Source organism: Pogona vitticeps, chromosome 1 (assembly GCF_051106095.1).
Source record: "Pogona vitticeps strain Pit_001003342236 chromosome 1, PviZW2.1, whole genome shotgun sequence".
Classification (NCBI taxonomy): domain Eukaryota; kingdom Metazoa; phylum Chordata; class Lepidosauria; order Squamata; family Agamidae; genus Pogona; species Pogona vitticeps.
In genome coordinates, this window is record NC_135783.1 from 163,118,922 (window position 1) to 163,132,706 (window position 13,785).

General features: G+C 39.2%; 1 protein-coding gene across 1 annotated transcript in view; it reads left to right on the forward strand.

Moving 5' to 3' along the window:
* The window catches only part of LOC110077511 (cytochrome P450 2K1), a 39,093-nt gene that overhangs the window by 19,446 nt on the left and 5,862 nt on the right, over positions 1-13,785 (forward strand). The window contains exons 5-8 of the mRNA XM_073004237.2: positions 6,127-6,300; positions 7,545-7,689; positions 12,993-13,177; positions 13,379-13,520. Of these exons, the coding sequence (XP_072860338.2) occupies positions 6,127-6,300; positions 7,545-7,689; positions 12,993-13,177; positions 13,379-13,520 (646 nt within the window). The remainder of the gene's footprint in view (positions 1-6,126; positions 6,301-7,544; positions 7,690-12,992; positions 13,178-13,378; positions 13,521-13,785) is intronic.

Consider the following 13,785-nt stretch of genomic DNA (forward strand, 5'->3'; position numbering starts at 1 on the left):
ATAATATAATAACCAGTTTGGTAGTCCTGCACCCCCCCTTTTCTTTCAAATCCTATAATAGCTTAAGTTTTATTCTTGGGTTTTTAGTCTTCTATACAAATTTTGTTGTCAGGCAATCCAATTCTGTGAAGTATTTGAAATTTGTGACATTGTTAGATTTTGTAAGAGGAATAAAAGTTTAGGCAAAATCATCATTTTTATCGTTGCAATTCTTCCCATTAATGACAGTTGTAGCTTACTCCATTCTTCCAGGTTTTTCTGAGTTTCCTTCTGTATTCTAAGATAGTTCTCTTTCATTAAGTTGCTGGGTTTTTTTGGTGATGATGACTCCTAAATATTTGATTTTTTGTACTACTTCGAAATTATTTTCCCTCACCAGTTCTCCAACTTCTTCTTTCGTTATGTTTTTAATCATAACTTTTGTTTTTTGATAATTCTAAGACCTGTCACTTGTCCATAATCTTCTATGATTCTCAATACTTCCTCTAGGTCTCCCTGAAGATTTTCAAGTACTATCACCAGATCATCTGCATAAGCTTGTACCTTGAATTCTTCACCTCTAATTTTTAGCTCTTATCTGCCCATTTAGGATTTCCAAAGTTAGCATAAATAAAAGAGGGGATAACGGACAACCCTGTCTTGTGCCTTGTTCAATCGATATGCTCTCCGTCAAATCCCCATTGACCTTAATCTTGGCTTCCTGCTTAGAGTATATTGCTTTGATTATTTGTAGAAATTTTCCTTCCACTCCCATTTTCTTTAGTTGTAGCATCATGAATTCCCAGTTGACATTATCAAAGGCTTTCTCTGCATCTAAAAAGATCCGCATCATCTGCTTTTCTGGATGTAATTCATAATACTCTAAAATGTCTATTATTGTCCTTATGTTTGATGACAATTTCCTTTTGGGGAGGAAACCTGTTTCGTCTTTATGTATTATTTCTCCCAGTATTTCCTTTAGTCTTGAAGCCCAGATGGTTTTGAAGATCTTATAATCAACATTTAAAAGAGAGATTGGTCTTTAGTTCTTGATTTTATTCTTTTCGGTCCCCTCTTTATGTATTAATGTGATATGTGCCTCTTTCCATGTATTAGGTATTACCCCGTTAGACTCGATATCTTCGGTTAATTTCTTAAATTGAGGACTTAAGATTTCTTTAAACACCTTATAATATTCAGCTGGTAGTCCATCTGGTCCGGGGGATTTCCCACGTTTCTGTTTTTTCCAAGTCTCTTGAATCTCCTCCATTGTAATTGATTTGTTTAATTTCTCAAGTTATTGTGAGTCAAGCTTCCATTTTGGAATTTGTTCAAGTACTCCATTTGCTTCTCCTGCTCTACTTCTCTTTTCTTATAGAAACCAGCATAGAATTTTGCTATTCCTTTTTCAATCTCCTTTTGTGTGTAGATTTCATTCTCTTGCTTATCCAGTATTTCCGTAATTCTTGTTTTCTCTCTCTTTTTTTTATTCTATATGCTAAGCATCTTCCTGGCTTGTTTGCATTTTCAAAGAAGTTCTGTCTAGCAAATTTTATTTTTTTTCTTCATCTCTTCTTGCTCTAACAGATTCATTTTATGCTGTAAAATAGTTATCTTATCCAATAAACTCTTGTTAGTTGGGGTCTTCTTTAGTCTGTTTCCTCTCTTTTTAAGGACATTATCAAAGTATGATATTGTTTGTTCCTCTCCTTTTTCCTTTGTATATTCTATTCTATTGCCCAGCCACGAAAAAATGCTTTCACAGCATCCCATATCACTGTCATCTCTGTGTCCAGGGGTTTATTCGTTTGGAAGAAGAAATTTAATTCCTTTCTAATTTTATTCAGGAATGGTTGTTCTCTCAATAGATAGCTGTTCAACTTCCATGAGCCTCTTCTTGATGTTTGTCCTAAGCTCAGCCATATTGGATTGTGGTCTGCATATGTGTTTGGTAGTATATCTATTTCATTCACTTGATAGATGAATTCCGCTGAGATCCAGCAGTTATCTATTTTTAACCAACAGTTGTGTCAATCTGAATAAAATGTGTAGTCTTTTCTTTTTGGATATCTGGTTCTCCATATATCAATTAGACTTAATTCTTCTGCCATTTCCAGAAATACTTTGGATATCACATTCCTTGTTCTTTTCCTCCCATTTCCATTTCCCATAGATGTATCCCTTTCTTTATTCACTATTGCATTAAAATCACCCATGATGCATATTTTCTGTTCTGCCTCCGGAATTAATTGATTCTTCAGTTGAAGATAAAATTTATGCTGAGATTCGTTTTGTGCATATATATTCACCAATAGTATCTCTTCTTCCTCATAAGAGATTTCCACCATCAATAGTCTCCCATCTTCTGAGGCGAAGACCAGTTTTGGATTTAGATTTTTCTTAATTTACATTGCTACTCTTTTCTTCTTTTGTTGATTTGAAACTATGAAAGTTTTCCCTAGTCTAGGCATTACTAACAATTTTTGTCCTTTTCTTTTATGTGAGTTTCTTGAATAAAAATGTTGTCTGCCTTCACTTTAACAAGTTTATTAAATATTTTCTTTCTCTTCTGGGGCGATTTTAGCCCTTTAACATTCACTGAGAGAAACTTAATTTGTTCCGCCATCTGCGTGTTTCTTACTACCCATTTTATCTCTCTGTTCCTTGCTTCTAATCTAGGAACAGATTAACTATTTAACTTTAATATTTAGATTCCATTTTCATAAGAGGGTCGACTTTAGTACGAAATTGTACTCTGAATCCATTGTACCTTATACATTCAGATCAGACCACCAAGTGCAAGTTCCTATTACTGAAGTGTGCTGATCTCTGTTCAGCATGACTTCAGCCTCCAATCTGCAGGACTCCCCCCCCCCCAATGCTTCAGTCACCGAGCCTCATGACCATAGGTGCACTGCCACCCAGGAGATCCCCTTAATTTCCTTCTCTCTTCATACAACTCCTGATTCCACCAGCCAGGGAAATGGGATGACTGTCACCCTCCTCTGGTGTCAAAATTGGAATTCACTAAGCTCTTACTTCTCACACTACTCACAGTTGTGACCAATTAAATGTGCAAACCTGACATTTCCTAGTTACTGCAAACACATGCCAATTGCAGGAATAATTCAAAAATTCCCATGTGGCCCTGAAGTGACCTGCTACTCTCACTCTTATTCCTTAAAGGGTGGGCGGGTGGGTTGCGACGCCACACTGAGAAAGAGGCCGAGTCAGGGGGAAGCCAGCCTGATTAAGGCTCTCCTACTCCTCCCCCTGTCTCCACGTCTTTTTTTTCCAAAGTGCCACTGGGGTGGCAACTTAGGCACTGTGACAGCAACTGCATGGGGTGTCCCACAGATAATAAGCAATAAGATTAGGAATGGTTGTTATAAGGATTCCCAAGTCACAGATTAACAGAAAGAAAATTTCCTTGAAGACAATATTATAAACCTGATGTATTAGGAAATAAAATGGTATATTATTATGTGCTTAATAACAGCACATAATCGCATATTTTTAAATTTGATAGTTGGGGGAATAGGGAGGAAAACATATTAAAAGAGATTTGTTTCATTGTGACCATTTTTGGATCAAACCCATTCCTGACTCCTCTTCGCCTCCCTGTGCAAAATGCTAAAAGAGATCAAGGTCATAACCAGGCAGAGACTTTTTTCTTGGTGTTTCTGCTGCAGTTCTCAATGTTCATTTCACTGCTTTTTTCCTTCAATTGCATGATGTTCACCTAATTATGTGCTTTTTAAATTTTTTAAATTTTTATTAAAATAAACACAACAAGATACAGACTAAAAATCCCCGTGAAAATAACAAATGATGTAAGCACTGAAAAACCTCTGTATTATGATGATGTGATCTCCAGAAAAATCTGTTTAACCAGCCATGTTTTCAAATCTTGTTTAAAAATTCCCAGTGAAGGGGCCAGGTGGATTTCAGGTGGGAAATTATTCCAGAGGAAATTATTCCAAACCACTTTCCAGGCCTCTCTCAGGACCAATCATCTCAACTGTCCAGCCTGGTATGCTAACATCATCACCTTGAAGCTGTCACAGGTTAGGGCTCTAAATAACTGTGCTCATGACCTGGGGTTCAATCCCAGGTAGCCCGCTCAAGGTTGACTCAGCCTTCTATCCTTCCGAGTTAGTTAAAATGAGTACCCAGCTCACGGGGGGGGGGGGCAATGTGTAGCCTGCATAATTAACTTGTAAACTGCCCAGAGAGTGCTTGAAGCACTATGGGGAGGTATATAAGCAGCATGCTTTGCTCTTGCTTTGCTTTAGGGGAGATCTAACGGCATTTCTTCAATAATCTGGCTGCTATATTCTGGACCTGCAGAAGTTTCTGTACCAGCCTCATGGGTGGCCCCATGTAAAGAGTGTGATAGTAGTAACAAATGTGCTCCCCATTTCCTGACCATTGGAGATATTTTGTTTTTCCTCCAATTACAAAGCCCCATTCCCTTTCAGAAACACATTGATGCTTGCAGAGATACACAACTTTTTCCCATTGTTAATAGAAAATCGATGACTTCTCCCCATATAGCTCTAAAAAAATTCTAATATGTTAGGCCTTTCCTTACGTTAATATTACACATTTACTTAGCATTAATACCTATGTTCCAAACTTGCTTATACCATTCATTTTAACTGGAGATCATACTTAGCTTTCTGTTTTTAATTGTTAATAATGCATCACCCACAAATAAGCTAATATTAACCCTGTCTTCAGTATGTATACCGCTTAGTAAGTTATCCTCTCTAATATAATTCACTAATATTTCTATAACTAACGGAAATAATATCGAGGAGTGGGAACATTCCTATCTACTACCTCAGCCTAGGAATATTTTATCTGTTACTCCATCATTTACAGCTACCATTGTGTTTTTCTCCAAATTGAGATGGTTTGCCACACTTTTATAGGGATGTGATGGCGCTGTGGGTGAAACCGCAGGAGCCTCTGTGCTGCTAGTTCAGAAGACCAGTAGTCGTAAGATCAAATCCACGCGATGGATTCTGCCAACCTAGCAGTTCAAAAGTATGTAAAAATGCGAGTAGATAAATAGGTTCCACCTTGGTGGGAATGTAACTGTGTTCCGTGTCTAGTCGCACTGTCCATGTGACCACGGAAACTGTCTTTGGAGAAATGCTGGCTCTACGCCTTGGAAATGGGGATGAGCACCGTGTGGCTGATAATTTCCTCCTACAAAAAGTGGAGAAAGAAACTAGAGGATTTGCTATCCTAAACTGGATTCTGACCAACAAAGATGACTTGGTGGGGAAAATGGCAAAAAGGGGAACTTTAGGTGAGAGTGACCATGTCCTTCTAGAATTCTTGATTTCAAAAGAAACAAAAGCATAGCGTAGCCACACAGGTCTGCTAGATTTTTAAAAAGCCAATTTTAATAATCTCAGAACAAGGATAAGTAAGGTCTCATGGCAGGAGATCCTAACAAGAAAAGGAGCCCAAGAAGGGTGGGAGTTTCTTAAAAAAAAAAATTCTAAAGGCACAACTACAAACAAGTCCAACAAGAAAAAAAGGGGGAAGCAGCAAAAAAAAGGCCACTGTGGTTTCACAAAAAGCTCAGAGAGGACCTAAAAACCAAAGAGAGAGAGAGATGTACAGGAAATGGAAAGAAGGCCAGGCGGCTCGAAACCAAGCCTTATGAGGAAAGGCTAAAAGAATTGTGCATATTTAGCCTTGAGAAAAGAAGACTGAGGGGTGATATCAGAGCACTGTTCAAATATTTGAAAGGCTATCATACAGAGGAAGGGCAAGATCTGTTCTCTGTCATCCCAGAGTTCAGGATACACAACAATGGGCTCAAGTTAAAGGATGCCAGTTTTCGGTTGAATACCAGGAAAAACCTCCTAACTTTTACAGCAGTATGACAGTGGAACCAGTTACCTCTGGAGTTGGTGAGTGTTCCAACAATGGAGGCATTCAATAAAGAAGGAGATAATCACCTGGCAGATATGCTTTGATTGTATTCCTGCATTGAGCAGGGGGTTGGACTTGATGGCCGCTTCCAACTTCACTTTTCTATGATGCTATGAATCTAAGTGAACAAAATCTCTCTGAAAGTACTGTGATTTGTCAATACAATCTTGTCTTCTTTTTTGATACTTTCAGTTGTGTAACATGTTTCCTGCCCTTGGCTTCCTTTTTGGTGCTCGTAAGACCCTCCTTAAAAACAGAGATGAGTTGCATGCCTTTATAACTGCCACCTTCATAAATCACCTGAAAGATCTGGATAAAAATGATCAGCGGAGCTTCATTGATACATTTCTCATCCAGCAACAAGAGGTAATGAAGTTCTTTTGACTAGATATGGAATGAGGAATGCTTTATTTTAATCGGAAGTACTAGCAGCAATTTTTTTTTCATATTTTGAGTGATGGTTGACAAATTGAAGAACTTGCCTTTTAACGAGCAAGAGTTTGTATTAAATTCATCCATGGAAATGAAACTTTATTCAATAAGCTCAACAAATCACATTTCTTCTGCATGCACAACGTTTCTTGGCTAAAGAATGAGATAAAATTCTTTAAAGAATTAAAGGAAAGTAACCAGTTTGCTAGGGACGTGGTTGCGCTGCGGGCTAAACCGCAGAAGCCTGTGCTGCATGGTCAGAAGACCAGCAGTCGTAAGATTGAATCCACACAACAGAGTGAGCACCCATCGCTTGTCACAGCTCCTGCCAACCTAGCGGTTCGAAAGCATGCAAATGCAAGTAGATAAATAGGGACCACCTTGGTGGGAAGGTAAACAGCGTTCCGTGGCTAAATCACACTGGCCATGTGACCACGGAAGATTGTCTTCGGACAAAACGCTGGCTCTGTGGCTTGGAAATGGGGATGAGCACCGACCCCTAGAGTCAAACACGACTGGACAAAAATTGTCAAGGGGAACCTTTACCTTTACCTAACCAGTTTGCTATATTGTGTATCTGCAACACTTGGTCTGAGCAGGGAGAGGGCAGCATACTGTAATATTTTGGGATGACCTCCTCAATTCAGACCATGAACCAGATCTTATCTTGTAATTTTTTAGATGTTTTTCTCTGTCTGCCTTGTAACCTACAGCTTGCACAATTAGACACCATGAGTGAAAACTGTGATTTATTCTCATCCTCTGAAGAGAGATAGAGCAGGATTGGAAACTACATTCCTAGTGAACCAGACAGCAGCAAGTAGATGACTGATACACCCAGATGAACTTATCATGATGGTCTGCTCCTCACTGCTATTTAACTCTTTCAGGGATAAAGGTTCAATTATGACAGACTAAAACAGACTAAAAAAATACCCTTTGGAAGTTTGTTTTTGTGATGGTCCATAATAGATGAACACAGCTGAACAAATGTCAGACACTCGAACAACGCCTCAGAACACTATAAAATTTTATTAAGTGCTCTGAGGCCTTGTTCAAGTGTCACACTTTTGACCTTGACTGTATGCATATTTTTCAAGTCCTTGGCTGCTTACTATATTTTATGCCTGTGGATGTTTATCACTTCAGTTTATTGAACTTGTTGTTTTCTGTTCCAGGAGCTCAAGAAGAACAATGGTGGATATTTCCATAAGGAAAATCTAAAACATGTTGTGGGAAATTTATTTGCTGCCGGTGTGGAGACCACTTCTACCACTTTGCGCTGGAGCCTTTTGCTAATGATGAAGTACCCAAAAATCCAGAGTGAATATTTTACATTTCACTTTCTCTTACTATCTTGGAACATGTTGATATTAATTCTATGCTGATATTAATTCTACATGATAATTAAAAGGAACGTGTGCCATCAAGACAATTCTGACTTATGGCAATCCTTTTCAGAGTTTTCTAGGTGGAGAATACTTTGAAATAGTTTTTTTAAAAAGGTAAAGGTTCCCCTTGATATTTTAGTCAGTCATGTTCGCCTCTAGGGGGCGGTGCTCATCCCCGTTTCCAAGCCGTAGAGCCAGTGTTTGTCAGAAGACAGATTCCGTTATCACGTGGCCAGTGCAGCTATACATGGAACACTGTTTACCTTCCCACCGAGGTGGTACCTATTTATCTACTCGCATTTACATGTTTTCGAACTGCTAGGTTGGCGAAGAGCTGGGACAAAGCGACAGGAGCTCACTCGGTCGCGTGGCTTTGATCTTATGACTGCTGGTCTTCTGAACCTGCAGCACACAAAGGCTTTTGGGGTTTAGCCCACAGCACCACCATGTCCCCAATAGTTTATCATTCCTTTATTCTGGGGCATCCTTGTGCTGTGCATCTTGCCCAAGGTCAAGAAGTCTGGCTTTTCTGGGATGCACAGTGGAGAAGTGCACTCCAAATCTCTGACTCTGCAGACAGACAACTAACTCACTGTGTTGTTCAGCCAGCTTAGTATGACATGGGCTTTGGAAAACTGAAAGAGAATGTTAGGGCACATTTCTATGTCACCAGAATAAAGCAGGTGAGAAAATGCTGTTGGTGCCAAGGGATGTGTTAGCACTGGTGGGTGTAGATGGACTTCTACAAACTGCTTTCACATCTGGGGACTGCACACATATTCAGCAAACTTTGTTTTTGACAGTTTCCCACAATTATTGTGAGCAGTTTTCCTTTTTTCCTATATTGAATGAGTTAATATTTCAGTGATCACCAAGGAAAGCATTATCTACTGAACAGAATAAGAGCCATCACTCCTTCCATTTCAGCAGGTGTTCCAAGGATCACCAAATCAAATCTTGCTGACAAACATTGTTGGGAGGTGCTCTGTAGGTCTCCCTTACAAGTAGACTTACTGTGCAAATCACAGAATTCTCTCTTGTTTTCAGCTGACAAAAGGTTTTTTAGGTTCATCATAGCTGAGGTTATCCTAGTAAAGGCTTCATTCCAGAACAAAATCAGACAATCATTTACAAGTATTTTAAAACTCATCTCATTATCTTCATTACAAGGATTTTCTTTCTTGCAAGAATTCCAGGCAACTCCAAAACTTGAAGTTTTACCAGTTGTAGTTCTACATAACTTCTGGGTTTGATAATCGTAAGGTAAATCCTATAGTATTAAAATATGTAACTTTTGAAGTCACAGGCCCATCAGCTCAACTTGCAGAAGTCATCCTGGCAGTTATAAGCAACAGTGAACATTATTTAAAATATATTGAATACTGAACATAAGTTTTACTCATGTACTTAAGTCAGAAAATCCATCTCAGTTATAAGGTTTTTAGCTGTACAAAGTCTAAAAAAGAACTATAACTATTTCTGAATCAAAAGAAGAGAGCTTATTTAAAAGACAAATTCAAAAAGCATAGGAAAAAGGGTATCACTCACTGCAACATTGAAAAATTAAAACATTATAAATTTCTGAAACCGAAAAAGTTTTCTTAAACATGCCTGAAACACCAGAGTCCTTATAATAAGGAAATGGAAAATTAAAGCTTTTTTGAACCTTAAAGCATGTGTAGACACAAAAAAATAATACTTTTTTGTATTAATAACACATTTTTAATTCAATATAGGAAAAAAAGAAAACTGCTCTCAATAATTGTGGGAAAATATCAAAAACAAAGTTTGCTGAATATGTGTGCAGTCTCCAGATGTGAAAGCAGTTGTAGAAGTCCATATACACCCACCAGTGCTAACACATCCCTTGGCACTAACAGCATTTTCTCACCTGGTTTATTCTGGTAACATAGAAATGTGCCCTAACATTCTCTTTCAGTTTTCCAAAGGCCATGTCATACTAAGCTGGCTGAACAACATTTTTAGGTAGGTTAAAGCCTTTATAATATGACTTATTGCTTTTTCGAAGCTGTTTCCTTACTTTTGCCTTGGATAAGATATTTCTTTCCCCGTCATGGATTGCTGCCTTGCCGTAGCAAAGGGGATTGAGTAATTCACAGAAGCTATGGGCTATGCCATGCAGGGATACCCAAGATGGACAGGTCATAGTGGAGAGTTCTGACTAAATGCAATCCACCTGGAGCAGGAACTGGCAAGCCACTGCAGGACCTTTGCCAAGAAAACTTCATGGACAGAAACAAAAGGCTAAAAGATATGATGATGGAAGATGAGCCCCTCAGGTTAGAAGGCGTCCAACATGCTTCTGAGGAAGAGTGGAGGACAAGTACAAGTAGCTTCAGAGCTAATGAAGTGGTTGGGCCAAAGCTGAAAGGATGCTCAGCTGCCAACGTGCCTAAAAGTGAAAGGAAAGTCCGATGCTGCAAAGTAAAATGTTGCATAGGAACGTGGAAACTAAGATCTATGAACCTTGGTAAGCTGGATGTGGTCAAACAGGAGATGGCAAGAATAAACATTGACATCCTGGGCGTCAGTGAAATAAATGGATGGGAATGGGTGAATTAAATTCAGACTATTATCATATCAACTACTGTGGGCAAAAATCCCGTAGAAGAAATGGAGTAGCCCTGATAGTCAACAAAAGAGTGTGAAAATGTGTGTTGTTGTTGTTTAGTCATTTAGTCGTTTCTGACTCTTCATGACCCCATGGACCACAGCATGCCAGGTCTTCCTGTCTTCCACTGCCTCCCAGAGTTTGGTCAGTCATGTTGGTAGCTTTGATGACACTGTCCAACCATCTCATCCTCTGTCATCCCCTTCTCTTCCTACATTCACAATTTCCTAAAATCAGGGTCTTTTCCAGGGAGTCTTCTCTTCTCATGAGATGGCCAAAGTATTGGAGTATTCACTTCACCAAAGCATTCACTTCTTCACACGCTAGCAAGGTTATGGTCAAAATCCTATAAGGTAGGCTTCAGCAGTATGTGGACCGAGAACTCCCAGAAGTACAAGCTGTATTTCGAAGGGGCAGAGGAACTAGAGAACAAATTGCTAATATGCGCTGGATTATAGAGAAAGCCAGAGAATTCCAGAAAAACATCTACTTCTGCTTCATTGACTACGCAAAAGCCTTTGACTGTGTGGACCACAGCAAACTATGGCAAGTCCTTAAAGAAATAGGAGTGCCTGACTACTTTACCTATCTCCTGAGAAATCTATACGTGGGATAGGAAGCAACAGAACTGGATATTGAACAACTTATTGGTTCAAAATTGGGAAAGGAGTACGACAAGGCTGTATATTGTCCCTCTGCTTATTTAACTGATATGCAGAATACATCATGTGAAAGGCCGGACTGGAGGAATCCCAAATCGGTATTAAGATTGCCAGAAGAAATATCAACAGCCTCAGATATGCAGATGATACCACTCCGATGGGAACGGAGAAGGAATTAAAGAACCTCTTACTGGGGGTGATAGAGGAGAGCACAAAATATGGTCTTAATCTCAACATCAAAAAAACTAAGATCGTGGCCATTGGTCCCATCACCTCCTGGGAAATAGAAGGGGAAGATATGGAGGCAGTGACAGATTTTACTTTCTTAGGCTCCATGATCACTGCAGATGGGGACAGCAGCCACAAAATTAAAAGATGCCTCCTTCTTGGGAGGAAAGTGATGACAAACCTAGGCAGCATCTTAAAAAGCAGAGACATCACATTGCCAACAAAAGTTCACATAATCAAAGCTGTGGTTTTTCCTGTAGCGATGTATGGAAGTGAGAGCTGGACCATAATGAAGGCTGACTGCCGAAGAATTGGTGCTTTTGAATTGTGGTGCTGGATGAGACTCTTGAAAGTCACCTTGACCGCAAAGACAACAAACCTATCCATTTTGAAGGAAATCAACCCTCAGTGCTCACTGGAAGGACAGATTCTGAAGCTGAGGCTTCAATACTTTGGCCATCTATGAGAAGAAAAGACTCCCTGGAAAAGACCCCGATGTTGGGAAAGTGTGAAGACAAGAGGAGAAGGGGACGACAGAGGATGAAATGGTTGGACTGTGTCATCAAAGCTACCAAAATGAATTTGACCAAACTCTGGGAGGCAGTGGAAGACAGGAGGGCCTGGTGTTCTCTGGTCCATGGAGTCACAAAGAGTAGGACACAACTTTACGACTAAACAACAAAATATATTTCTTGCAGTTGCTTCATCCTCTCATTATGGTATGAGATATCACATTTTATTTATATTTTAAATTTTGTTTACTTAACTGCTAGAAAGCAGCTGTGACTGTTGTAATGTAAACAAAAGTGACACTTTTGTTTACATTAATAGCACCACTTCTGCCTGTTAGCAGAAGAATAAACACTCTGATGTCATTACCTTTGTTTGCAATAAGTTAATTGCCTTTATTTATACCAATTACCCATCAAGCGTCATTGTTTACTATTTTACTATCTGAGCTGTATGTCAATCAGTGGAAACCAGAAGTGTTCAGATTTGCATTTTGGGGCTGTAGCTCTTCAGATTTCTCCTGGCAGTGTCCAGGGATCTCTGGGAGCTATAGTCCAAAAGCTCAAATTTGTACACCCCTTGTGATAACTGACATTTTAAATGTGTTTGAGGAAGAGATATGAAGCCTTTCCCATTCCTTTTCCAGTTATGTTTTGGGTAAGGGGGAGAAGATAAAAAATGTGAGCAGGTTGTGCTGAAAGTAGACATTTCTTTTTCTTTCCATTTATTCTTCATAATTTCATTCCCTTCCCTATCAAGCAGTATTTTTAGATTTCCAGTGACACCACCTAGCAAGTAGCAGGAACTAAGCTTTGGATGGCTTTATTATCTTTTTTTTTCTTTTTCTACAAAGCAAGAAAGACAGGCTGTGCATTTGATCACCTTATGGCCTCACCTCAATGCAGGAATCCCATCATTGCAAGGACCTGCAATGCAAAGGGTCAGAACCCATGTATCATTATTTTAAAATATTCAGAGAGAATAGAAATATGAATGAATGTATCAATTTAGGGGCAGGATTTAGATCTGTAGGCAAAAGTACTTATTTAGGCAGTCTCATCTAAGGGGCCTGTATTGGACAATTTCTTACTTTATCTTCTGTGTGGGAAATACATGCTTCAGCATATAGCCTTTACACATGCTGATGCAAATTCAAAGAGCGTACAATTGCTCTTGATAGCAAGGATTCTTTTGTTCCCCCAGAAAAAGTCCAAGCAGAGATTGATGATGTTGTTGGAACTGCTCAGCCCAGGACTGAACACCGAATAAGAATGCCATACACAGATGCCGTAGTCCATGAAGTTCAAAGGTTTGCCGATATCATCCCGACCAATTTGCCACATGCAACTACTACGGATGTTACTCTCAAAGGCTACTTCGTTCCAAAGGTGATTAACTTGATTTAGTTGCAAACTTTGCTTTTCTGTCATGGCTCACCTGACCAAGAAATTCCTGTCTATTTTCAATATAATGACACTGTAAGCAACTTCCTCTTCAGAAGTTGGTGAACATCAGCTCCATATTGTAAAGCATGTGTAAATGCTAATTGAGTTGGACATTCCTTTAAAAACTCTCCTCTTCTTTTTCAGGGAACTCATGTCATTCCGTTGCTGACTTCTGTGCTCCATGATGAATCGCAGTGGGAGAAGCCTCATGAGTTCTATCCTGAGCATTTTCTTGACTCTGCAGGAAAGTTTGTCAAAAGAGATGCATTCATGCCTTTCTCTGCAGGTACAAAAACATACAGATATGGAGTGGGCTGCTGCAATAAGTAAACTGACTTGAAACAATAAAATCACAGGAGATGCTAATCCGTTCTAGGAAAAAAAAAAGTTGTTCTAATGCTGGATATGTTCTGCAATACAGTACAGTACTGCATTTCCAGGATTGTGAGATAGATCGAACATGAAATTTTATTACACTTTCAAGGTTCTCTTTCTTACAATTTGCTGTTACTTTATTTCCGTGCTGTCATCTGTTTGTGTTGCATACTAAG